Source organism: Lichenostomus cassidix, chromosome 26 (genome assembly GCF_008360975.1).
Source record: "Lichenostomus cassidix isolate B80296 chromosome 26, HeHo_3.0, whole genome shotgun sequence".
Classification (NCBI taxonomy): domain Eukaryota; kingdom Metazoa; phylum Chordata; class Aves; order Passeriformes; family Meliphagidae; genus Lichenostomus; species Lichenostomus cassidix.
Genome location: NC_139506.1, coordinates 2115210 through 2141698, shown reverse-complemented (window position 1 = coordinate 2141698; position 26489 = coordinate 2115210). Strand labels below are relative to the sequence as shown.

Sequence of the window (26489 nt, the reverse complement as noted above, 5' to 3'; positions counted from 1 at the left end):
CTGTGGCTGCCCTCTGGGCTGGCTGGAACAAGCAGACACATCTGCAGGGAAGTGTGTGTGGAATGCAGCTTTCATTCTGCTCCTTGAGGAACACACACCCCGGGGAGCAGCAGCCTCTGCAGGGGCACAGGAGCCACACAGCAACACCTGCCAGGGGCTGCTCCAGCCTGGTGCCTCCAGAGAAGTGACCAAGCCTGGGTTTCTACTGACTCACATCTCGAGGGTGTCCAGGGGGGCTGGTTGGTGTCTAACAAGGCTGCTGCACTGGTGTGGGAGTAACAGGATCTCTCTCTTTTCCCTACTTGCCCGGATTTATGAGCTCTGGAGGAGTTTCTTGTCTTCCACGCCTCAAAGTCTGGCTGAAATCAACTGAATTGTGAAGGAAAGATGGAGATTGTTACTGGGAAGAAAAGAAAGGAGGGACAGGCAGAGCTGCTGCATCAACTTTGTTCAGAGAACCAGGCTAAAACCCACAGAACATTTTTCAAAGTGATCCTTTTTCACAAAGTGTTTCTTATGATATTTTTCTAACAAAAGTGTTCTGACTTTTCATTTAAAATTACACTTCTCTTAGAAAAAGTGCCCTAAAAACGGTTTAATAACCCCTCAATAGCTGACATGAAAATAAAAATCAGGAAGAGGGAAAAGGGTCATTAACACTTGTATTTAATTGCAAAAAGTAAAAACTTTTTTATTCTTCTTACATACAAATCTCATTTATTTACACACTTTACAGGCTTTTCCCAAGTATTTACAAAGTTTGCAATATATTAAATTAGGACCATCCATAAAATTCTGCATTAAGTGCATATTTACATTCTTTTTTTTTAATCCACCACTGAATTTAGTGTTCAGCACTGAAACAGTCTTTATGCATATATAGCTTTACTTCCCAGCACCCCTGAGCCTTTAGAATGTGGCTCCCTTCCCCAAGACAAAGAGATAATGCTAAAAATAAATCACCTGCCATTTGTTTGAATCTCCAAAGCAAAGGGGAAGTCCAGCATCTCCCTTGTCTAACTCAGCAGGACACTAAATCTGCCCTTTACAAGGAGGAGGTTCCTGAAGAGGAGGATATCGAGTTCTACCTAGAAAATTTGCCAAGAGGAAAAAGTTTGGTTTGCAGGAAGCCAAAGCTCTTTGTGCACCCACTAAAACGCACCCCAGGAAGTGTTCAGTTCTCTTGGGGGTGCAGGGCTGAACATGGACCTGGGATTGGGGGGTGTGGAAACTCCTGGAGCAGCACCACCGAGGTGGACAAGGGGGTTTCAAGGCAGGAGGAGCCCCTTTCTGAGACACTGGTGTTTACAGAGCTCACATTTCTACCATGAGACGCTCTCCTGCTCCCCACCTCCTCCTGCTGCTGCTGGAGCCCGGGAGGCCGTGAGGGAAGGGAGGTGCTTTGATCCAGCCTAGACAAACCAGCTTCTCCTCCAGAACATTGCAAAAACAGGCCTGGTGGGAGAAGCTGAAGTCCAGAGACTCACGGGAAATCTGACTCAAAGCTCTCCAGGGCCTTGCAGAGGGACCCCTCAGGGGAATCAATGTGTGCAATAACCGCGGGGAGGGAAAAAAAAAGGAACAAAGCAAGCAAAAAAAAGAATCAATAGAAACTGTCAGCTTTGTTCCCGTGGGGGCTGCTGATTTCCTGGTACTGAAGTAAATCATAATAATCCTTTCTCCTCCTTTCAGTTACCCTGAGTTCAGGACTGACTGACAGCACCGGTCAGTGACCCCTGCTTTGGGGAGCAGCTTTAAACCACAATTCTCCTGCCCAGCTGACAGGGACAGCCCGTCTTCTCAGCCTGGCAAGTGCAGAGGTGACCTTTCCTCACCTCTGTCCGCTGGGCTCGTGGGTAGTACCGATTTCTGGTGTGATTTCAGAGCAGCTTTGCAGCCTTCGGGATGTGGGGTGAGGAGGAATCCATCTCCCAGCTCACAGGCAACAAGCTCTGAAGTACACAAAGGGATTTTAAAATGACTGGGAATCCCTGTGAGCTGGGCAGGGTGGGAGTGGGAGATTGTCCAAACCAGCACAGACAGTGCCAAAGGGGAGCTGAGGGGAGGGAAACCATGGTGGGACATCCTCTCCATGACTCATCTGGTCATGTCCATTACCAAGACACCTCAATAGCTGCAGGAACAACCCTGTCCTCCCCAGTTCCACCTCAGCAGGTCACTAGGACCACCACACTCTCTAGGGAAGTCCTGCAGCCTTTCCAGGGACTCTGTGAAGCTGGAGCTCTGGTTGTGGGAGACAACCAAGGCTTAATTGAAGCTAAAGGTATCAAAACCTTTGGCCATCCCAGTTTTGCCTCTGTGGCCTCACCTCTGGGTTTCCCACCATGGCTCCTTGCCCTGGGATGTGGAAGGTGTGAGCACCACTCCTCTGGCAGCTGGAGACAGGAGCTGCCCTGGAAGCTGTGCTGCAGACTGGGGCTCTGCACTCCACAGCAGCTCTGGCCAAAATCGGCTCTTTATCAGCAGGAGAACTGCCCTCCTGTTTTAGTTTAGCAGCTAATTCCTTACAGCTTTTGGAAGAGGAAGAGAAAATATACCGGAGAGCTTAAAAACAAATGATGTAAACTCCGAAGGGAGCGAGGTTGGGACATATGCAATGTATCGCTGAGACAGAGCTGGAAACTTATGCAGAGCCCATAAAGTGCACTTGGAAGGCTGCTCTGCAAACAGGCCAGACTCACCAGCTCCTGTCCAACCAGCTGCAACTCTTTGAGGAAGGGAGAAGCACTACGTGAGAACACTTCTGCTAAACAGGCACAAACCTGCCCTTTCCTCCCCCTCCTCTCCCCCAGTCTAAACAGCAACTGTAAATAGATCCATTTTCTCTGCTTCTTCCCGAAAGAGCCAGACAGCCACAATGGCTTAAGTGTGACTCTCCAAATCCAGGCATTTCACAGACACTTGGGAATTGTCTCCGCAGCTCTTTTACAAGTTACAGTCAAGGACACTTAGCAGTGACAGTGTCACCGAACCGCCGCAATCTCAGCAAGAATGGCTCCAGCAGCATCTCTGAGCAGATGCTTTACAAAAATGGGTCAGATACAAAACCAGTAAGAGGTGAAGTAACCTTGTCAGCCTTTGAATTTGATTTGAAAAGCTGCCAAAGTGTAAATAGCAACAGTCACTAATGAGGCCCTAATTCTGCCATCACCAAACTACCAAATTTCCATTAACTAACACCCAGGCTTTAGGAGGAGGGAGAGGGGTGGTGTGTGTGTGTGTGTGTGTGTGTCTTGGCATGTACAAGACTGCATTTAGTGTCATGAGTGCAAAATACACTCCAAGTGGTAAGAATACTAATGGAAGTGTTATTAATCCAATTCCCTTTAATATTTTATAACAAATTATATTAGTCCTTTTCTATCCTGAGAGAGCCAGACTCTCCCCCTTTGGTTCTACTAGATCTGGTGTGTGTCCAGCACCGAGGGCCATGCACAGACTGACACAGGTGCTGGGCTTGTTCTGATTGTTTTGACAGGAGAAAAACAAGGGTTATGCATAGAAATGATTGTAGTGTCAAGGCCTCAGACTAAATTCTTTGGAGCAGGAACTGTCCTCTGCCTTATCCTTGTACAGAAGCCAGACGTGGTCATCCCACTTGGCAGCTTTTGCCAGCCCCTAATCTGATTAGCACAATGTTTGCTCCCATTCTCCTCAAAAACAAAGGCTGGACAGACATTTTCTCAATCTGTCATTTCACACGTACCTAAAATATTTACAGAGAAAAAGGCTCTTGCTCCTGAGAACAGAGTTAACTCGCTGTCAACCAAAACCCCTCCCAACTCCATATTAACAAGTGTGAGAGTATGTCCTGAACTCCAGCCCTGGCCTATGAGTTCAGCCTGACACATCTGTAAATGATCTTCAGCAGTGGGATCAGACCCAAAGGATCAGACTTGGAAGGGACCGGAGCATCCGCAGCCTGCAAACACCAAACCCGAGCCTCTCTCAGGGCATTGGAGACAGCGCTGCTCCAGCAGCAGGAAACACGCGAAGGCAGCTTGGAAAGGACCCAGGAAAAACCAACGTTCATTCGGAAGAAAGAGTTCCAGGTCTGGAAGGAGTCAATGCAAAAACGTGCCAGGGAAAAGGGAGCTTTCAGGTGCTCCCGGAGGTACCCTGGGCTGGGAACGCAGGCAGTGCCTCCAGAAACAAGGAGCAGCTGAGAATGGCCATGCAGCCCTTGGTGTGTGAGGTGAAAGTTGGACAGAGCTGCTCTGCTCTCAGCCCCAGCTCCATCCACAACTCCTGCACTGCCAGCACCACTAACACGTGTGTGGTGTTTTTGCAGGAAAGGAAGCGGAGGGGAAGAAAAGCACAATTACCATTTGACTCGCTCACAGCCTGCTGATAGAGAGCTGCAGAAGGGTGATCACAACACAGAGAGGCCTGAAGGGATTCTTTTGGTATAACAAGGATGCAGTGGGTCAGAGTTTCTGCCCTCAGGCTCAAGGCTCTCCCCAGCCCGGGAGGAGGAGCCGAGATCGGCTCTGCAGGGCTCACACAGCTGCGGACGTGAGGGAGAGCTGGGACACATCACCAATTCATTCCCTTTATAGAACTGGCCTGACAACACAGGCTCAAAGCTTCCTCCTCAGGAGGAATGTACACAGAAATGTCACACACCCCGTCCACTCCCAAACCTCCCGGGAAGTTTCAGAAGTGCCATAATCCACAGAGAACGCAAGGTGAATCTCATCCTGAGAAACCCATCTGCTGCTCCTGGAAAAAAAACTCTTTGCTGCAAACCCAGGGCTTACCTGAGGGGACAGGGAGGGTCATAAATAGCTTGAGCTTCTCCCAAAATACATTTGAGGAAAGGCAAAGAATTACCTCAAGGGTCAGGAAAACAGTCATTTTTAAACACTGTAAACATGCAGGGTGGCAAAGCTGCCTGCCCCAGTTGCCCCAGCTTGCTCCTTTCAAGACACTGCCTTGACTTCAAAGCTGAAAGTCTTCTTGTCCTGGGAACAGCTCTGTTTTCCCACCCCACCATCCTTAGCTGGCAGCTCCATCACAAATCACCGCTGGCTCTGTCCCTCTGGCCATGAAGCTCATTGTCCAGTGATCGGCGCTGGCATAACCTTGGGAAGAGGCAATGGAGAGGCTCTGTTAGATAAGTGAATCCTTAATGACTGCTCCCATCTCCCATGAAGGGTTGTGGTCATGCTGGAGCTCTTTGGAAAGACACTTCCCTCGGTGAGCACTGGGTTTGTAATAACCATTGTGTCCCACACTGCTCAGCTTTGACACTGAGCACCTCCTGATATACCAGGGTTGGTTTCCAGGCCACAAACTCCCAGCCCAGAAGGATCACTCCCTGTGCTGTGACAAGCAGGCACACACCAGTCTGGAGGTGACAGGGGCACACACCAGTCTGGAGGTGACAGGGGCACACACCAGTCTGGAGGTGACAGGGGTACACACCAGTCTCAGGTATCACACAGAAAAGACCCAGCTGGAAGCAGTCTCCAGATTCCAAGGGATCTCCCAGTCCCTGCATGCCACAGCTCTGGTACTCACCCAAATCTCCAGCTTCCAGCTCCACCTTGAACATCTCACAGTGTCCTCTGCATGTGTCCAGAGGTGCAACAGTCAGGGTGAGCTGCCCACTTCCAACAGCGAAGAGGCTGTGCAGGCTGTAGCTCTAGGAGGGGAGGAGAGGATTTCAAAAGCCTGGCCAGCTTTCCTTGGCTCTGTCTGCCCAAACCAAGGACAAGTCACTGCCCTGCAGGCAGGTGAAAGAGCTAACAACACTTTTGCTGCTGCCCCCAGCTACCAGCAGATCACAGAATCATAGCTGAGGGTTCTCCTCTCAAGGCAAGGCAGGTCTTGCACATTCCCAAAACTCATAAAAACACAGAGGTGGAGATCAGGCCAGAAGCCTGAAGTGTCTCAGAATGAGTGAGACTCACTGCCAGGAACAGCTCCTAAAATGCAACTCTTAAATAAATTCTGCCCAACTGTGCACAAAAAGACCTCACCCAGCTATAGAGCAAGGCCAGACACAAATATGAATGGAGCTGGCAAAGGGTGTTGGAACGAGATAATCTCCCAATTCCCTTCCAAACCAAACCATTCTGGGATTCATCCTCTAATTCTGTGACATTTCCAGCTGCCAAGGGAGATGGGCACAGGGTCTCTCCTGCCCCAAACTAGACACAACTGCTGGGAGGCACAGTCATCTTGACATGCCACTTTACACAGGGATGGACAGGACTGATACAAACCCAAATGCTGCTTTTCAGGATTGTATCAGCTAAAAATACCCTGCAAATCCCACAAAAACTCAGAGCTGCTGGGGGACAACTCCCAGACAGGAAGAGAACATCTCTGGAATTAATTTCTCACCTTATTTCCCAAATCTGGATGGCGGATGAGGAAGCAGCTTTCCAGGGACACTGTCTTGGGGAAGGACAGCAAAGAGGAAGCGGGGAAAAATTCCTGCAGAATCCGAGATTTATTCACAGACTTGTTCCTAAACAAACCAACCCATATTAATAATGTTTGCATTTAAAAACTACTTTCCAGATAAAATTCTTCCCAAACATTCATACCTGATAACCAGCATGACAGACTAGCCCTGGGAGCCAGGAAAAAAATTCAACCTCACCCTCTAAACCTGTGCTCCTCCCTAGTGTCTCCTTGGCTCCAGGACCATGTAAAGAGGGAACAAACCGACCATGATGGATACCTAAAATTGATTTCCCTCCCCTTTTCCCTTAAAATGATCCAAGTCATTGACCAGATGCATTAATTACAAAAGATGTAGAGAGGTGGCATTGTACAAAACCATAAGTGAAACCACATGGCAAGGCAGGGAGGATCCAGGGCTATTCTCTAGACCAGGAAATACAACTGGAAAAGGCTGGGTGGGGCTTGTTATTTTTACATCCCTGTCTAGGGGACTGACATGATTAATTCTTCTGTACCCTGACCATACCTCTACCAGTTTCTGCTCTAAGACCTTAGAGAGCTCTGAGGTGTTCACACATCTTGCTCACACTGAAGGCTTTGGCAAAGAGCTTCTGGTTAACAGGGGCAGGATTAGGGTTGGCTATTTTTTCTGCACAAGACCAAACACAAATTGCAGGATCCTTGGACTTTCCATTACGTGTCAGTGTTTGCAGAAGTCATGGCATTTCTTCTCAGTCAGCACCAGTGGTGGAGGATTTCCACTGAGCAGACAGAGGTGACAGAAATGTGAACCAGTTGCCTCAGGTGATCAAATCACAGCCCAGATGACTTACAGCCTGAAGAACAGGACCACAGGCAGTCACTGGGATAATTTTACCTTGTAATGGGAACAATACCTGGAGACCAAGCCACAACACTCCATTTTTAGTGCAGAAGTCTTGACCTTGGAACAAATCAGTGCCAGCAAGCAGAAGCAGACTCTAACCCACTCCTGTTCTCCTTCCCTCCAGTTAAAGTGCAACTTGCAGGCACTGGGGATTCACACAGGCAGAGCCTGAGCAGCCCTGCAGAAAGGATGTGCCCATCCACCACATGTTTTATCTTTGACTCACCAGGGAAAGAAAAATGGGCAGCTCCACAATTCAGCTGAATTTTCTTCTATGATAACCTTTGCCAGTTCTGGATCCTGGGACTGAAGATGCTTCAGCTCTTCATAGGAGAGATGCTGCCCTGTCTTAAAGAACATGAAACAAAGATAAATGCTGTGCCCCCAGAGCTGCTCCCTGCTCCCATTTCCCTCCCACTAGAAAACATCCAAGAGCAACAGCCACCTAGATTGCTAAATGTCCAAATAGGAATGATCAGAAGAACAACTTGCTATGGATGCAGAGAGCTCTCTCCTCCCACATCTTTACACCAGGGTGAAATGTCTTGTTAGACACACATCCTGAATGAGCAGTTTGAGTTTATGGGTGAAAATACTGGGCAGGGGTTTAGGGCGGGTGCTATTCAAGAGTTTGGACTCATCACCAGCCTCAGAAATCCCTGCATTACCTTGATTAGAAAGGGCTGATGCCTCTGGAGCTTTTCTGATAGCTCTCTGAAGTCTGTCACTATCTGAAGGCTTTTCACAGCAGAACAGACTGTGCAGTTTGCGGGAAGTGCGGAAGTGTTCTGTCTGCAACCTGCTGCCCACCAGTCCTGGCATTCTGGGGAAGAAACAAGGGAAACCTGTTTAGTAAGACCAAAAATGGAATAGAAAGGAGACAAATTCGATGATAAACTCATTATCTCTACCATGAGACACTGAGATTTCTTATAGTTTCTGATGGCTGTAACTCAAAAAGAAGCAGCTTCACCAGGGAGGGGGCTGCAGAGAATGTTTCCAGCACATTTTGGAGATACAGCTGAAGGTTGTGAGATATGGGAGAGCTTCATGGAAATTCCACTTGAAATACAGATTTTGTGGCAGTGACAGCCATGGTTCTGCAGCCTTAATTCAGTGGGAGAGGTCTAACACAGGCAGTGGCAGTAAACCCATCCCAGGCCTGATCTGTCGGGGTGGGTCAGGAAAAACCCAAGGCCTGGGACAAATCTCCCATGAAACTTCCAGGGATCTGTCCTCACAACAGGCCCACCCTGCCAGCACATGCCAAAACAGCTCCAAAATCTCCTAGACACTGCTGCAGGCAAACTCAGGAAATGGAGGGGATGGCAAAGGGGAGAACGAAGTGTGAAGTCTGGCTGAAAAATCAAGCTGGGAAACAAGGATGCACAGCAGCTTTTTGGGGGAAAAAGACCATGCACAACTTGACTGCCACTGCAATTTCCAGCCACACTCACACTCTTGCACAGGGGTAAGAAGGGAGGAACAGCACTTCATAGGAGAGCTCTTGTTTTATTTTCCCCTCTGACATCTGCAACAGGCAACGCGGAATGTTACAGAGGATTTATGTTCATTGGGACATAAGGAGAAGGCTGGGATTCATTTTGCTTCTTTCTTGCTGAGTATTTCCAACTCCCAAATGCTGCATTTCCCACCCTACTGCTGGGATATGGACTGAAAGGGATCAGGATATAATTCCTAGTCTTTCTGGAAGACGCATCTACACTGCTTTCAGGGAAAGGGGAAAAAAGGCAAAACAAAGTGTAAAATCCTTCTTGCAAGCAGAAGTCCCACTCCCATGAGAAACTGCTCCGACGTACTTTCCCTCCGTGCTCACAAGAGAAAAAAGAAAATCTTTGTTCTACTGCCTGCAGAAAGCTTCAATTTTACAACAACAAAAAAACTCAACTCACAAAAAACAGCTGGTCAGTGACAGGAAACAAAAGGCTGAAAGATCTCACCAGAGAAAGGGCAGTCACCACGAAGAGAACAAGAAAACATCTCTATGGTCTGTCATCAGACGGGGCGTAGCAAGACTGTAATTTCTCTCTGGGCAAAACTTGGAAACCTCATCCCTAAGCATTAAGCACAGTTGTCCCCAAATTTTCCCTCTGGGCTCAGCGCAGTACCCCACGGAACAGGATGCTAATCAGCTTGACAGTACAGAGCTTGATTCCTCTTTTGAACCAGGCTGGGATATTTGCATTCTCAATTGCTTGATTCAGGAGGTGATTTCTTTTCCCCATGAATAACCAGCGCAGAGCACAGTTGAGACGCATTTCAAATGCTGCAAGTGGGGTTGTGGGATTTTTTTTTTTTTTTTTAGTAATTAATCTTTTAGATTTATTGTGGAGGGTGTTAGTCTGTGCACCAGCATGTGTGTGACTGGCATGACAAGTACGGGCAGCGCCTGCCCTTCCCAGGGAGGGCGGGAGGAGACAGTGCACAGAGGAGCCAACTGCCACTGGGGATCAGGGCAGGATTTTACCCAGGATACTGATTTTTCTCTCCTTACCCTCCCTGCATTCCTTTTACATTATCACCCTGCCTGCCCAGACACCCTGGGGATTGCTCTGGTGGATGTGGAGCGCGCTGTCTGTGCGCACACACAGCTGCTCAGGGATGCAAATGGAAGATGCTCTTTTCATCCCAGCACAACCCTCACACCATGGTCCCATCCACTCCCATCCAAACGCTGAAGTGCTGGGCGTGGGCAATTATCCCCGCGGAGCTGGAGTGCAGGAGAGCAGCTGGAGCAGTGACACATCCAGCTATCCATTACACGACAGAAGTGTGGCCAACTTCTCTGTGCTTTCTCACCCCTTTTCGAGGGGCAGCCTCCAGTTTGTTTAACAGAACTTCAGTTCCCCATCGGCCATAACCACCTAGTATTTCCTTTTATGTTATTATTTCTCCAGAACAAGAGCTGTCTTCTCCCCCATGTCAGGAGAGCTCCTAGCAGAGCCAGGGCTGGGACTTCCAGCTGCTAACACAGCACAGGCCAAGAGATAACAACCTTCCCTTAAAACACATCTATGATTAATGCTACAAGGAGTTTATGACTCTACTTTCCACTATGCAGAAAAATAATTTTCAAGTCACCATCAATTTAAAATGAGTACCCCGCCCTTCTTGGCTGTTTTCGCAGAGGATCTCCCAAATTTTTGGCTGCCCCCAGCACCAGAGAGGGGTGTGTGTGCACAGCCCCAGAGATGCTGGGTGTGGATGATCAGATTGGAAGCTCAGAGGGTCTTGAGAAGACCTGGCCCTGCTTCTGCCCGTTGCAGCAAAGCAAATTAACTGATGGAAACTTGCCCACATGGATGTGAGAGCAGCATTTCAGCAAGCCCTGCTCTCTTTAGGGACCAGATGGAGGGCGCAGGATCAATCTGCCAGTGCAGCAGGTTCAAAGGGAAGCCTCTAGCAGGGGGACCCTTTGTTCCTGCAGGACACAGAGCCAAGGGCTGCTCCTGACCCTAACAAAGTGTTGAAAACACAAAACCTCCTGCTTGTATTACTGCAGGTGCTGATGCAGTTTGCTGGCTCCCCACCAAGCTGGTTTGCTCCCCAGCACTTGGGATTGCAAGGCTGAAGCAGGCAAGTGCCAACCAGGCCATCACAGGGAAGGGAGATTCCTCCAGGACTTCCCAGAACCTCCAAGGTGCTGTGTCCACAGAGGCTGTTGCTGCCATCACCCACAGGAACTGGAAGGAAGCTCCCCAGAGGACTGGGTAATGCACTGAGCAGCTCCAAAGGCTGATTCCAAATCCCAGATTCCTCTTTCTGAGGATGAGACTATTCTCCAGTCCCACCACATACTTCACCAGGGACCAGTGCTAGGAATATTCAAGCAACTTCAGCAAGCCTCACATGAACTCAGGGCTCCCAGGAATGGCTGTACACTGAATATTTCCCTTACAGCTCTTTGTCCTCTCTTGTAGGTCCATTGTACACACCTGGGTGTTCCATTAAAGGGGATTCTGCCCCTCTGCCTCACTCAGGTGAGACCCCACCACAGAGATGCCTCCAGGGACCCCAACACAAGAGGGACATGGAGCTGCTGGAGTGAGTCCCAAGGAAGCCACAGAAATGCTCCAAGGGCTGGAGCTAGGCTGGGAGAGCTGGAGGTGTTCCTCTGCAGAGGAAAAGGCTCTAGGGAGACATTAGAGTCCCTCACAGTGCATAAAGGGGCTCCAAGAGAGCTGGACTGGGACTTTGGACAAGGGCCTGGAAGGACAGGAAAAGGGGGAATGGCTTCCCACTGCCAGAGGGCAGGGTTAGATGGGATATTGGGAAGGAATTCTTCCCTGTGAAGGTGGGCAGGCCCTGGCAGAGGCTGTCTAGAGAAGCTGTGGCTGCCCTGGATCCCTGGCAGTGTCCAAGGCCAGGCTGGACAGGGCTTGGAGCAGCCTGGGACAGTGGAAGGTGTCCCTGCCCAGGGCAGGGGATGGAACAAGATGAATTTTAAGGTCCCTTCCAACCACTCCATGATTCCATGATGAAGATCCCTCAGTGCTCTGGCATCCCAGTACTACCAACCTACAGCAGGATTAGGGCTGCAGCTCTCCCCATACTTGGAAATATCCAGCTGGATGTTACAGTGCTGTTTTCCATTATTTAAAAGGGCAGGGATTTGCAAGGTCTAGACCTTAACCTTAGAGTGAAGTTGCAGCTCATAACCTACTGTTATTGCTTTGACAGCCAAAGAATGTTCAAGACAGGTTGTTCTTACTTCTGAGCTGTGACCAGCCCTGTGCTGCCTTGGGACCACTGCAGACTCATAGATACTCCTTGAGTAAATACCTTGTAACTTGTGCTATGCCATTGCAGAAGCATTACTATATGCTTATTAGCAGACTCCCCTTCCCAGATTTTACAGAAAGATAAAACAGTGCTCAAAAAACTCAGAGCAATTTAGGCATCAATTCATGATTGCAACCTGTGGCACAGGTAAATCCCATCATTCTTACTTTACAGATGTAGAAATTCCAAGCTCTGGAGTCACCAGGTGGCACAGTTTGAAAGAGGCATTTGTTGCACAAGCAATGTTTCCCAAACTCCATCTTGCTGACTTTCTTCACTAGGCTAAAAATTAATTTGATCATTTATAATGTCATGTCAAAGTCAGGCTAAACTGATGGGTTCTTAAGTAAGCCAGGCAGGAAACATAAGGATTATTAATTACAGCCTGCAAGTCCTGATTAAGGACTGCATCACAGTGGGGTTTTAAATATACACTACAAAGAGTGTCCCTGTTCAGCACAAGATCCTCACCCCTCCCTCATATTGAACTTTTATTGTAGCGCTGGGTATATTTATGCCACGAGAAGAAAGTACCTCCCAGTTTGGTTCACAGCATTTTTAAGAACAGCTAGGAACAAAATAACAGCTACAAAAAACCCATCAAGAACCCCTTTATTGTTGTTCTGGGTAGAAGTCAACAGCTTGAAGAACTACTCGTTCATCTCACTAATGGGTAACGGCTGCTCCACCAGCCCAGGGATCATTAGTCAACCTCGAGCAAAGCACGAAAATGATTTTGATCCAACCAGACATTGTGAAATCAAGTCTGCTGAGCCGAGCCCAAGAGGAATTCACAGTCCACTGGGGCAAAAGAGCATTATTTCCAAGACGAATCTGCACCTACCAACCTCAAACAGGGAAGGCAGGGACCGAGCTGTCAGGAAAGCATCCAAAGTCCACTCCAGCTGCACCTCTGGTTACCTGCCCCAGCGACAGCTTGTGATGCATGAGCAATCTGCCTCAGAGGAACAGCTTTGGAAACAAATCCCGCCCAGCTGCTGTCACCTGCCTCATGGTGGCCTCAGCCTGTAAAAGGTTTGACATGTCTGTGTCACTAGAGCACAGAGGGCTCTGCCAGGCTGCTAAATGCCTCTGCAAGAGGTCTCCTATGGCAAACACTCTTCCCAGAGAAGCGAATCTAAACTAAGAATTCACTCACTATATAAATAAGCAAACAAGAAATTTGGGAGGCATGACAATACAGAAGTAAAAGTATTTCATGTTCCACAGCACCACACTGGTTTGGGGTTAGTTTACTGCCAGCAAACCCAAATAAACAGTCCACTGGCTGAACCAAGGCCAAAGTAACAGAGAGTATGAACAGCTTGGCACCACCCTGCCCTGCAAAGTCAGCCGTTTTTTTCCCCTTTGAACGAGCCAGCACATGTCTGCTGGTTGCTCTCAGGTTATATCATAAAAGGCTTGTTTACACACACAAAAGATCAGATAAACTGGCAGCTGTGCAGCAATGGGAGGGAGCCCTGCACATGCTGTGACCCACAACCACCTCCAAATGCTCCAGCCCCCTGAGCGGGTGCACAAGAACACACATGAAAACAAGAGCAAAAACCAGCTCAGCTTTGCTTAGGAGAAAAAAAAAGTAACATCCTTTGAGAGCAAGGGAAGAGGCAACAAGTTAGAAACCAGATCCTGCCTTACCTCCCAAGCAGCCTTATTGTGAAACCCTTCATTCAGAGCAGGCACATGCTCCTTGGGCTCATGAATCCCTGAGACCCACGGGTCAGACACAGCATGGGCTGCAAAGCCCACAGGGAAAGGCTGCATGAATACCAGGGTGCTCAGCCCATGGGGAAAGGCTGCATGAATGCCTGGGTGCTCAGCCCATGGGGAAGGCTGGATGAATGCCTGGGTGCTCAGCCCATGGGGAAAGGCTGGATGAATGCCTGGGTGCCCACGCTGCTCTGAGGAAGCTGCAAATCCTCGTGCAAAGCAGGCCTACTGGATGCTCCCCTACTGCACAGAGCTGTGCCAAGGATAAACACAAGCCAAGGCTGGAGTGAGAGAAGCAGAGGGGAAAATGTTTTGCCTGCAAAGGGTTAAGATCAGAGAGAGGACAGGAGCTGGCCAAGTGCCAAGGCAAGCCTCCAGCTAAACCCAAGGTGGGCCAGCCAAGAGGCAGAGGCTGCTGCCCTCTCCCAGTAACCAGCTGCTGTCCTCCCCCAGTAACCCAGCCTGCTGTGACCCGTCCCCACAAATAGCTCTGGCACTCAGCAGGCTTTAGTAACACAGTGACAGGCCATTTACAAGGTGTTGCTAAACACTGCTCCTCCAGCTGGGCTCCTTTCTCTACAATAATTACATATAAACCCATAAACATGATTTCAGCCCTACTGGTGTAGGCAAAAAGGGGTATTTAACACTTCTTCTCCAAGCTGGGGGTAACTTGAACAGGATCTCTTTTCCAGCACTGAGAGCCATGTGTGCTTTTGTCTGATTTCAGGTGTGCTGAGCAGTTACTGACCCAGCTGATTTTGGGCTGTGCATGATGAGTGTGGCCAGGACCAAGTGTCGTTATTATAAAGCAAAGCTGGATTTTCCTCGAGGTCATTACAACCCCCTGCTACCAGTACAATGTGCAAATTGTCATGTTGTTGGACCATGGCTTGTTCCCCACTGACAGACTTGCCCTGCTGAGGTTTCAGAGCTGCAAGGACTGAACTTATCAGGGGAAGACACACAAGGCGAGAGCAGCATAATGCTCTGCTCATCACATCACTGCGTGGCTGTGGAGCAGTTACTAACCAGCTGACATAAAAAATCTTATTTAGATATTGAAAAAGCTATAGGAATGACACAGTTGTGAAGGGAAGAAAAGTCAGGTGGAGTGACCACCACTGAAGTTTTAAAATTTCTGTTAAAAGAATAGAAAACCCCTTTTCATTTGGCTTTACTGCAGACTTTGAGAGCTCATGTATTACCCCCTAATTCTGGTAGGGGAGAAGAACCTCATACCCCTATTTTGCACCAGAGAACTGAAACACAGAGGAAATTACTTGTCCATCCCAGCCTACATCAGAAATGAATCCAGGATGCACAGGTCCTACTTCTTCCCTGGAATAGCATCAGATAGCCTTGAGTTAACCTCTGTGCCCATCAAAATACAATGTGTTCCTTCCAGCAGGTAGACCCAGAGGTCTGACAGCCCACTGCCTCTCTGGGGCTGTAAATGAAGGGCTGATGTGCCAAGAGCCACAGGCCTGGAGCAGCCAACGTGACCCAGCAGCGGGGCTTTCACAAGCTCTGCACAACACCAGCTCAGGAAGAGCAAATGCAAACCACATTTCCACAGACCTTTTCCCCAACCACAGGGACCTTGCCCTGGGAAAACAGCTGGAAGAGAGGCATGGACGCCAAAGCCAAGGGTCTAAGAGTCAGCTATCAAGGAACAAAGGGTGGGAACATTAGGTTTGATATGGGAATTGATCCGGGGGAGAAAGTCAGCAAGCAAGAGAGCACGGAGACAGGCAAAAAGGAAATTTACTTTGGACTCAATCCTACAAACAATGCAAGAGAGCTTTGTGGATGCTGCTCCTCACCTCGGCTGCTCAAAGGTCCACCTACAGCCACTGACAGACAGGCAGCCCTTGTCACCCACAGCACAGCTCTTGGATGGAAGGGACAAGGATGGAGGGCAGGTCACCACGAGCAGCAGGGAGAGGGGAGCACATCCTGCACCCCTGCTGCTCCCAAAGCCTCACCTCCACTCTGACTGGAGCTCTTGGCTCTTGGGGAAAACCCAGCAACTGAGCTGCCCTTGTTCTGCAACACAAACCTGGCTGTTCAGCCCACACCTCCCAGGGGCCAGGCTCCTACCTCAACGCCGGACACAGGAAAGCTGCCCCAAAGCTCAGGAGGGACAGCACAGCCCAGGCTGCCCCTGCCTGCCCAGGCACGGAGGAAGGAGCCAGACCACCCGTGCTCCCATGCCGGGCTGGGCTGTGTCCGCACTGCAGCAATGTCTGCCAGCACTGCCGGTGGGCCACAGCAGCCTCCAGCTGACAACAGGTGGCTTCCAACAGGAACAGCCCGAGCTGGCTTTGAACTGGTGCCCAAGCACAGAAAGATCCAAGCTCCATCCTCAGCCCCCTCAGTATTTTCATCTACCAGGATCTACACAGGGAAAGGAAGAGGAGTCTGTACGTCGAGTCCCTTCATTAGTGGTTTTCTTTGCTGTTCAGGCGCAGTGCAAACCTCCTTTCTGGAGAGAGAAGACTGAGAGGGGATCTCATTAATGCATAAAAATATCTCCAAGGGATGCCAAGAGGATGGTGTCAGACTTTTCAGGGGTGCCCAGCAACAGGACAAGGAGCAGTGGCCATTAGCTAAAACACAAGAAGTTCCACCTCAACACGAGGAAGACCTTCTTTCCATGGAGGGTGGCAGAGCACTGGAACAGCTGCACTTCTGTCCCTCCAGACACATTCCAAGCCCACCTGTTCCAGGTGACTCTGCCTGGGCAGCAGGGTTGGACTGAGTGACCTGCAGAGGTCCTTTCCAACGCGAACTATTCTGGGATTCTGTGACCAGAGAACACCAGACCTGCCTGCAGGACCTCCTGGACTTACACTCTCAGCAACAAACAGGACACAAGATACAGCTTCACCCCTTCTCTCCAGCAGATCACAAGGCCAAAATAAGGGGCAAAATAATACAACACACAGGGCAGCAACACACAAGCTGAAAGAGCTTGGGAGACCACTTAGCCCCACAGCATGGAACTCCCTCTTCCAGATCCCTGCTGGATGGCTTCACTAGTGTCCTCTCAGCAGCAAGCTGTGATGGTGACACCAGTGTCACTGGGACAGCGCTGGTGGCCGCAGCTGCCTGCTGGGAAGCCAGGACATGAGGGATTCCCACAGGAACCCTGCCAAGGTTCAGACTGGGTGCTGCACTCTCCCTTTCAAATAGCCAGGGTCTTGTCCAGTTCCTTTTGCCGAGGCAGGATCAAAGTCACTCCAGCCAGCCCTAGTCAATCTGTTAATTGGGACATGCTGAGGCTTCCACCACAACCTAATACTGTGGAAAACCAGAGTGGGAACTGCCTCATCCCCTCAGGACCACTCCTCCTTTCCCCAGAACTGGACTGCTGCCCACCCTGTTGCTCATCACTTCCGAAGACTTACAGGACTCACAGAGGCATAAGGGATTTTATGTGCATTTAAGTAACAACACCACATTCTTCCTCTCCATCCTTCCCTTTTCCCCTGTTCCTGTGGCTGTTTCCCCATCTCCTCATCATTCAGCTGGTTTTTCCAAAGAAAGGTAGGCTAGAACTGCTCCTGCTCTTATTTGTCTTCACAAGAAGATGCTCATGGTTTTAGGCAGCCCTTGTCCTACAAACCTTTTGCTGTCCAAGGAGCCTCCCTGGGCTCCTCTTATCCAAAGGAGTCTGTGGTATCTGAAGGAAGAACCCATCAACACTCTGGACAAAATCTGACTGAACAAATACAACAGATTCCCAGACTGGTTTGGGTAGGAAGGGACCTTAAAGATCATCCTGTTCCACCTCCTGCCATGGGCAGGAACACCTTCCACCATCCCAGGGTGCTCCAAGCCCTGTCGAGCCTGGCCTTGGACACTTCCAGGGATTGAGCAGCCACAGCTTCTCTGGGCACCCTGTGCCAGGGCCTCCCCACCCTCACAGGAAAGAATTTCTGCCTAACATCCAACCTGCCCTCCTTCAACTTTAAGCCATTCCCTCTTGTCCTGTCACTCCTGGCCCCTGTGAAAAGTGAAATGAGCATCAAAATTCCCACAGGATTCCATCTCAGTACAGGAGCAGGGGGGTGCTCACCCGTGGAAAAGCTTGAATGCAGTAGATAAGCAGGCTCCTAATGTCAAGTGCTTATCAGAGCCATGTCCTCACCTCTGTTTTTCACTCCCAGAGAGATCCCAATGTATAAGGAAGAAAAGGAACAATGGGGGATGCCCTGTCCCACCCATACAAATTGCAGTCAACAGAAATCCCACACCAGCGTCATCGGAAAAGGGGGAGGGAGAGAATGCAGAATGGTGCTGGCATTTCAGGGAGCCCTTTTTAGCTCTGGCAGGAAGGTCAGAGCTAACACAGACAACTTCAACACAATGAGGTGCCCAAGCTAAATATAAACCTGTTGAGGGCAAGGCTACAGGAGTTTGTTTTTACAGTGAGCCGACAGACCATCAGCATCGTGCCACATCCCTGCTCAAAATAATTCACAGCTTTATCATCACTGACAGTCTTTGTGTTCGAGCAGAGGCAGAGCCCAGGCTTGCACCCACCTGCCAGTCTAAGTCAGTGGAAATGATTAACCAAGAATGAGAAACAGCCAAATCTTTCCATTTCTATGATGCCATTCTAGGAAAATCTATATTGTTCCTCTCCCGTGATGGAATCACCTCATAGGGAGCCCTTATCTGACTTCCTCACACACACACAGACACAAACACTGCCCTTAATGTCACGTAAACACGACAGTACTCAATCCACCAGGCCTTTCCCAATATGCCACTTGGCAAAAACTACTTTTCCTTAAACCAGGCCACAAGTTGAAGTTTTTACACTTTGCTCACAGATATCAAGATTTGGTTGAGTAACTGGTTTTGCCTTACTCAGAAAAAATAAGAAAAGGTGACATTTCGCCAGCAGAGCTATCTCAGTTCTGGTTCTCAGAGGTGCAAAGATTTCTAGAGGAAAGGGAACTCTTGTGGAAGAAAAACCCGAGGTGTTAAAAGCCAGGAAAAGGGAATGTGCAAGAACAAAATTATCAAGTTAGAGATAAAATATGCTTCAGCCCCAATGAAGCTAGAATTCAGGCTGCTATTTTTAAGTACAGCGAAAAGAGAAAGCCATGATGCCAAGCCAGCAACACATTTGTTATGTGGTGCCCTGGAGACGCTCGAGCGACTCGCGTGGCTGGTATTTAAGTCGGCATTTCTTGCTAGGCTTATGTTACAGCAGGGAAATAATTTCCTTACTCTCCAGCATGTACTTCTTGGCAATGGGCAGGGACAGCAGGCGGATGTGCCCGACGAGGGAGCCCCAGGCCTGGGCTCTGGAGAGCGGCGCTTCGGGTGGCAGAGGGTTGTAGGGCTGGATCACCAGGTAAACAGTCAGCAACACCAAGCCCAGGGTGAGCAGGCCCTGCGAGGGAAAACAGGCATGGAGTTAATCACACTGCAGGCAGCTGAGGTGTCCTCACACCGGGACACACCTTCTGGTATCAAAGGGCTGTGGCTGTGCACCGCTCTTATTTTTGCTGTGTCTCCTCGTTCAGCTGCAATGCTATTTATGTACACAGAGTTGTCACCCAGTTTTATTATTAAGGCTGTCCAAGGATGAAATTAAGCAGCCTTCAAACCCAAGCCACACAAACAACTCTGTTCCTGTATTTTAGCACTGCAAATAATCCAGCATGAGATCAATGAGGATTATCTACAGATAGTTCCTTTTCCTCCCCACCTAATCAAATAAAAGCCTGCACTCCTGCCATGCCTCTTACACAAGGAAAACCCTGTGGCTTTTGCAAACATCCATCAAGCCTCAAAATCCTTTGGCAGAGTTGGCACCAGCTCCCTCCTCCATACCAGAATCCCAAATAAGCCTTAAAGAGATGACATGACGCATTTCTCCCCCTGGCCAAAGTCAAACTGAATCAACAGCAAAAACAAGAACAGAAGCTGAAAGTTCAAATTTGCAGTTTCCTGTTCTCCTGCCTCATTTTACAGCTTTTTATAGGACATGAGGAAGAGAGCCTGAATTTTTTTCCAAATAAAACCCACTGCAATGGTTTTGTAAAGATGACACTAAAGTATTAGGGAATATTATGTCAGTAGGAAGCTTTTCAGCCTTGTAGCAAACATCTGGTCTAGTGGAAGGTGTCCTGCCCATGGCAGGGACTTGGAACTGGATGATCTTTAAGGTCTCTTCCAACCCAAACCAGTTCGGGATTGTATGATCTCCAACCTATCTAACAATAGCATTCTTTCACCCACTTTGCAAAACATTTTACACAATCTTTTAATTAAGGCTTTGAAAACATTTTTCTACCATCAAGCATGATGATAATAGGTTTATTTCATAGACTAGGAGAATAAAGACATGTAGAAATTTGTGGCAGAGTCAGAAACAGAGCCATGCTCACTCATTATTCAACCCTGAACTTCAAGAATCTTTTCCTTCCTCACATTTCCACTCAGGATGCCAACACAAGGAATCTTAGTCTGAAAAATCAATCCAAATCTCATTTTTTAATAATTTAAGGGAGAGGAAGGTGTTGACATGGTAAAGTTAGAGCACATGTGCAATTTCAAATCTTGGTCAGCTGTATCCCGTTCTCAAAGCAGCTCATGGCATGAAGGAAGGAAGCTACACTTCACAGCTTTTTAAATAAAGACCTCACAAAAGTCATCAGGAAGATGCAATGGGAAATAAAAAGCTCAGGTGCAAAGGAGAGCCCTGATCCTCAAAAAGTTGTGTTCATGCACAGAAGTCATCTTACCTTGTAGAGAGCCACTAAGACAGGGTATCGTGGAGGGCCCCTCTGGGGTTCGTTTCTTTCCAAGAGCTGCTTGATGAACTTCTCAATGGCTTTTTCTGACATGCCACACTGGTGGCCAGTCTGCCTCACCAGATCAATGGTCTCGGAGAGCTTGTCATAGATGCTGAGCTCGTTGGCCGAAAGCTCCATGGCCTCTGAGGAGAAATCCCTGTGGAGAGATCGGTGTGATAACAGGAATCAACACCAGTGTGTGCACAGCAATCCCAGGAATGTGGCAGTGCCCGAGAAAGAAGGAAAGCTCCTCTGGAGCAAACCTGCTCCCAGCCAACAGCACAACATTTAGCTGCACTCCTAACAGTCTCTGCTGGTTCAGGATCTCCCGCCGACTCAAAGAAGCCGTGAAATTTCCTGACAAGAGCAGAACCGGCTGAGATTCGCAGCTTATGTAAATGAACAAAGCTTCCCAGAAATCAATGAAACTCCATTTATTCATCTAGTCCAAATGAATCCGTCCCATAAAGCGATTGCTCACCAAGTACAAAAGCCAACAATACAAAGCTGATCATCACACGCAGCAGCCCGGCTAAGCCCTCCCGCGCTATAATTTCAGTCGCTTATTTTAACCCAGATTTGTTTTCATTAAATCCCCCGTCAGCAATAGGGACAGGACACAGAAACAAGCAGAATGTGTGGGGCAAAGTTCAGCAGTTTACAATTGGTTTAAATTTTCGCAACCTAATGTCCAGGCCAACTGATTATTGAGTAACAGCAATGTGAGAGCAGCTGCTCTTCAGGCAACAAAGCCCCCACCTTCCTCTCCAAGTTTGCCTGCAGGTCAGAGATGCCACAGAACTAAATGTCCCAGCAAGAACTGCACTGTGCTGGGATACAAAATGGCATTGGACAGCAAATTATTTCTCACCTATAAGAACACACCTATGAGAGATCAACACTAAATTGCCAAAAAAAAAAAAAAGTATTCCTCTACCATTCCTGCTCTGCCACAAAGGCCTCTGTGAGAGCAGCTGATGGGTTCAAGAAAAGATGTAAAGAAATTGCTGGACAAGGTAAAAGCTGCCAACCTGAGAATTACATTGTTAAAGAGACATTTTGCCTGGGAAAAACCCTGGCACTGCCTGAAGGAAAGGCAGAATCTGTAAAGTTTTGCTTTGCCTCTTGTTTCTGAGAGGGGTAACAGTAACCTGATCAAACTGGGCTAGCTGGGAGAGAGTTTGGCAATGCTCTGCCCTGAAAGCACAGCCCGAGGACCATCACGTGAAAACACAAGAAGCACGATGGATAATCACAGCTGGAAATGCATATCAGGCTCCTGTCCCCATTTTGCTCCACAGTTTCCAGGCCTTAGGAACCAACTCATGAATCCACCTCACCCAATTCACCACTCTGCTCCACAAATTCTGTCACTGCACTGTGAGAACTGCAACTATTCACGGGGCTCTGCACACAGCTCCCAGCACAGCCTGCCTGGGAAAGCACAGACCTGCTCTGCTCACCTGAGCACACACTGACAAGCCTGGAGTAACAGGACACCTAACCTTAGATTTGCTCAGCTGTCATTTGTTCTGGCTGCTCCCACAGCACAAATCAGCCACAAATGGATGTATGGAGAGCAAGAGACAAAGATAAAGTTCAGATTTGAATTCTGATTCGCCTTTAAAGAACTGGCCAACAGCTCTCTCCCTAAACAACAGCCTCCTACAAGCCGCAATTCAAGCAATAGCAATATTAATGTTTCTTTTCATGCAACACTGGGGTGTAGTTTCAAAAAAACCCCACTTTTTACAGGACTATCAGGTTCAGGGATTGCCCCTCTCTCCCCAAGATCAGCTTCCTGCTGTGCCCTTGCACACTTGTTTATGTGGTCACATGGAGAATCAGATCAGGAAAATTATCTGGCTGACAAATAACCCTGATTTGTTTGGTCAGCAGCTGCCTAAGCATTCAACTCCAGCAGTTAATGTCAGATGTTATATTAACATTAGTGTCAGATTTCTAGCTGCAGCCACAGAAACACCAAAAAGGTAAAAATGCCAAATTAAAACTCAACCTTAAGTGTGCAACGAGAACACGCTGCACTACATTGCCAGCTTAATTAGCTCCTGGCCCTCTTCTACTGACATTCCTTGCGTTCCATGCAAATATTTGTCCCAGATCTTGCCACCTGAGCAGCCCCATGGGCAACCAAAACAGGTTGGATCAATAATATCTCATATCAAGCTCTCCAAGGCAGGGACTTTTTCTTCTCATCTGTAAAGCACCTGCCATGCACGTGACAATAAAAAGAAGCCATTGCTTTACTAACTCTTTCATTCATGCAATACCCTGATTCATGGAACAAGCAAGAGCCAGCACATCTGCAGGATATTAAATGTCTTTTTTTTCCCCCTCTGGCTTTTCTGGTTACTCTAGTTGCCTGGACACTGTAACTGGTGTGCTCAGTGGTCTGAAAGATTATCCAGTGTCCTCTGGCTCCCAGGTACCAAAGCTTTCCCCTGGGAAGCTGTCCCCTGCAGAATTCCAGCAGATTCAGCAAAGCTTCTCCTGCTTGCAGGATCTGCCTGGAACCACTTACAACAAACATCCCCACAGAAATGCTGTCAAACACGGTGGTTTCCCCTTTTCCAAACAACAGAGGAATCCTACTAAGATATAACACTGAGATATATCCCAGCTTCCACCCTTCTACATTTACATTCCACTTGGAGGAAACACCTTGGTAGACAAACCCCTGTAAATCACAGACGCTAAAAACCCAATCCAGTTCCTTAACGAATTCAAGAGTAACTCAATCCTCCAGCTAGGAAATGAGGCATTATGCTCCCACATTGTTGGGAGAACAGATGAGGCCTTAAAAAACAAAAAACAACCCATTATTTCCCTTCCTATCCCCACAATACAGCCGACAAAACAATAACAACAGGCTACTGTACCCTCTTTGCCACCACACACACTGAGCAGGGCTCATCCCTTGCAAACCCCTTAGAGAGAGGCCTTTAAACGAGGAACCCATATGTTATTCTGTTTTTTCATGAACTCCACCGCCCTGGGAGGAATCAGCAGCTCTCTCCACAGACAGAAACAGTGATGACACTTGGCTTGTAGGTTTGCACCCAAGCGCCCCGTTCTGCCCACAGACCCCAGGCTGCTTAGTCCAAGGCTTCAGAAGGTAAATATTTAGACAGAAGCGCTGCTGGAGGAGTCTTTAAAAGGGAAAGCTTGCTGGCCTTGCTGGTGAACCCACAATGATGTACATATATGTAGATATAGATATAAAAATACGTTCCCATCTGCTTTAACACCCTTGATGCCGCCTCGCTCGCCCTGCCCGGGGCTCAGCTCCCAGCCTTGCTGAAACCCCTCCGGAGTGACCCACAGCGCCGCGGCCTCGCCCGCCTTCCTCTGAGGCAGCGGAGCCCCAGCCGGGGGTTATTTAAAAAATAAATCAATAAACTGCAGCAGGACGCTCCCGGCCCCCACCCCCGACTCCGGCCGCCACACGCCGAGGAGCCGTGCAGGCCGAGCCGGCGGTGAGGACAGCGCTCCGGCTCCCCGGGCCCCCCGCGACCCCCGCCCGGCCCGCGGCCTCACCCCGCTCCGTCCCGCCCGGCGGCTCCTCCCGCTCCGGCTGCGGCCCCGCCCGCCCCGCTCTCCTCCGGCACGGCTGCGGCTCCTCCCGCGGCGGGGCGGGCCCGGGCTGCCTTCCGGCTTCCGGCACGGCACGGCCCGGACCGGGACCGCCACACCGCCCCGGGCCTTCAATACCCGGCACGGCCCGGACCGGGACCGCCGCACCGCCCCGGGCCTTCAATACCCGGCACGGCCCGGCCCGGCCCAGCCCGAACCGGGACCCCTGCACCGCCTGGGGAACCCCAGTGCCGCCCGGGTACCCCAACATCGAGGGCCCTCAGCACTGCCCGAGACCCCCGCACCGTGCAGGGCCCCAAACACCCGGCCTGGCCTGGCCCCAACACCGCCCGGCACTCCGAGCACCCTGCTTGGCCCAAGGCCTCAACACCCCCAGAAGCCCCCAAAACCCAGTCCTCCACTGTCCCAAACACCGCTGGGACCTCCCAACACTGTCCTGGCATTTCCAACAACCCCCGGGACCCACCAGTGCCCCAGACATCCATTGGGACCCCCACATATTTCACACAGAATCCTCGCACACATTTCAGCCCCCAACATGGGGACTCCCCAACACCCATCTCAGCCCATAAACACCTTGAGAGCACCCCAGCACCTGCCTGACCCCATCATTACACACAGACACCTTACCTGAGGCCACAAACCCCAGCAGCCTCCTGATCCCCGCAAGAAACACCTGAGTCCCCACATGCCCACCAGCACCCTAAGACACCCCGCACAGTACCCACATTAACCCTCAGCACCTGCCTGAGCCCACAGCACACTGAAGAACGCCCAGAACCCCCAAAATCTTTCACAGCCACATCCCACAGCATCCATAACACCTCTCCCTAGCCCCCCATTAGTCCCCAGTATCACCCCACAGACCCTCCTGCACCCCCTGCAAGACCCACAAAGTGCCCCTGTGAACCACACTTACCCCAGCCCCATGGGGGACATGGATGCTCATTCCAGCAGCTCAAGTCACACACACTGAGCACACAGTTAACGCCCCCTAAAAAAATGTGGGAAAGCCCTAAAAACTGTGGGAAAGGCTTTGAGGAGTAAAGGGCTGGAGATGGAGCAGGAGGAGGTCCCTGGAACCACCCCTAGCATGAAAAGCTTGGGAGAATTCAGGAACGAGGGGTCTCAGCCTCACCCTACTCTCAGACATGAGCTTCAGTCCTTAATTACAATTAAATGTATTTTCAGTCAGCTCTTCATGGTGGGTGTGATGGGTGCTTTCAGTATCTCTCCAATCCATTTGCACAGAATCCTGGTATGGTTTGTGTTGGAAGGACCTTAAAGATCATCTCATTCCACTAGACCAGGTCCCTTTAGAGCAGCCTTGTTTAAGTTTCAACCTTGTTTAAGTTCTTGGCTTCAACAACTTCCTGCAGCGCTGAGTTCTGCAGCTAAATTAAACGTTGCCAGAAAAAGGACTTCCTCCTCTCAGGTTTGGATTTCCTGCCCTGTCAATCCCAGCCCAGGGAGTGGGATTGTCTCCTCATCCTGATCCTACTGCCTTTTCAGGGGAATGGGGTGAAATGCTGGGGCACACTTCTGGGCAAGACCCAAATCCCATGGCTGGGGCACTGAAAGCTGTGGTTGAAGATTTGTTCTGACTTGTCAGAAGCTCATGTTGGTTCTCAGCCTCCAAGGTGGATTCATCCAAGCAGGACGGTGGTAAACGCCTGCTGACTTTGGGCTGGTGGCCGAGATCTTCCCAGTCTTGGCTTGGCTGAGGCAGCTCCTCTAATTCTTGTGGAGTGCCTTGAGGAATTACAAACAGCTTAAAAGGAAACCACCTGATTTAAAATAAAAATTCTGTGGTCCAAACAAATATGCATTTCCCTCTTGCTATTAATATCCCAGGCCTTGATCCTCCTCCAAATACTTGTGCAGGCAGTTTAATGGCTTGCAAAGGAGTGATGCCTTTGATCCCAGAGCAGGAATGTTTGCTGGGATGTGAATTATTAAAGGTGAAAGATGTTTTCAAGTGCAACACTCTGCCCATGTTTTCCAATGTGATTTATTGCCTTCCTGGTGTTTGTCCCAGCCTGGCAATGAAAGATTAATTTCCAAGTTTGGTGGGGAGGTTTGGAGTGGAGCAACTCATGCTTTGGCACGAGTGCCATCGTTTTTCTAGAGATGATTTACAGGGAATAAGACAGGTATTTATTTCTGCCTGCTGTTCTTTTATTTTTCAGCTCCCA

General features: G+C 49.3%; 1 protein-coding gene across 4 annotated transcripts; it reads right to left on the bottom strand.

Moving 5' to 3' along the window:
- Positions 1 to 645: 645 nt before the first annotated feature.
- On the bottom strand, positions 646 to 24298 carry C26H6orf89 (chromosome 26 C6orf89 homolog). Of its 4 annotated transcripts, none has more exons than XM_085082764.1 (8): positions 24238 to 24298; positions 20629 to 20836; positions 19106 to 19271; positions 7993 to 8147; positions 7551 to 7672; positions 6373 to 6499; positions 5545 to 5668; positions 646 to 5105 (listed from the first exon to the last, which is right to left on the bottom strand). In XM_085082764.1, the coding sequence occupies exons 2-8, from the start codon at positions 20815 to 20817 to the stop codon at positions 5020 to 5022; spliced, it is 969 nt and encodes a 322-aa protein (XP_084938890.1). In that variant the 5' UTR covers positions 20818 to 20836; positions 24238 to 24298; the 3' UTR covers positions 646 to 5019. The 4 variants fall into 4 exon arrangements, with proteins under 4 accessions (XP_084938890.1, XP_084938888.1, XP_084938886.1 ...); XM_085082762.1 differs by lacking the exon at positions 24238 to 24298 and adding an exon at positions 24127 to 24144; XM_085082760.1 differs by lacking the exon at positions 24238 to 24298 and adding an exon at positions 21439 to 24099.
- Positions 24299 to 26489: the final 2191 nt, after the last annotated feature.

Bases quoted from the DNA above. Each gene is read 5' to 3' on its own strand.
- C26H6orf89 (XM_085082764.1), bottom strand. From the start codon at position 20,817: ATGGAGCTTTCGGCCAACGAGCTCAGCATCTATGACAAGCTCTCCGAG. The intron at 7,673-7,992 runs GTAATGCAGGGA...ATGTTCTTTAAG, and splicing joins ATCAGCCCTTTCTAATCAAG to ACAGGGCAGCATCTCTCCTA. The intron at 5,669-6,372 runs GTGAGAAATTAA...CTCCCCTCCTAG, and splicing joins ATCCAGATTTGGGAAATAAG to AGCTACAGCCTGCACAGCCT.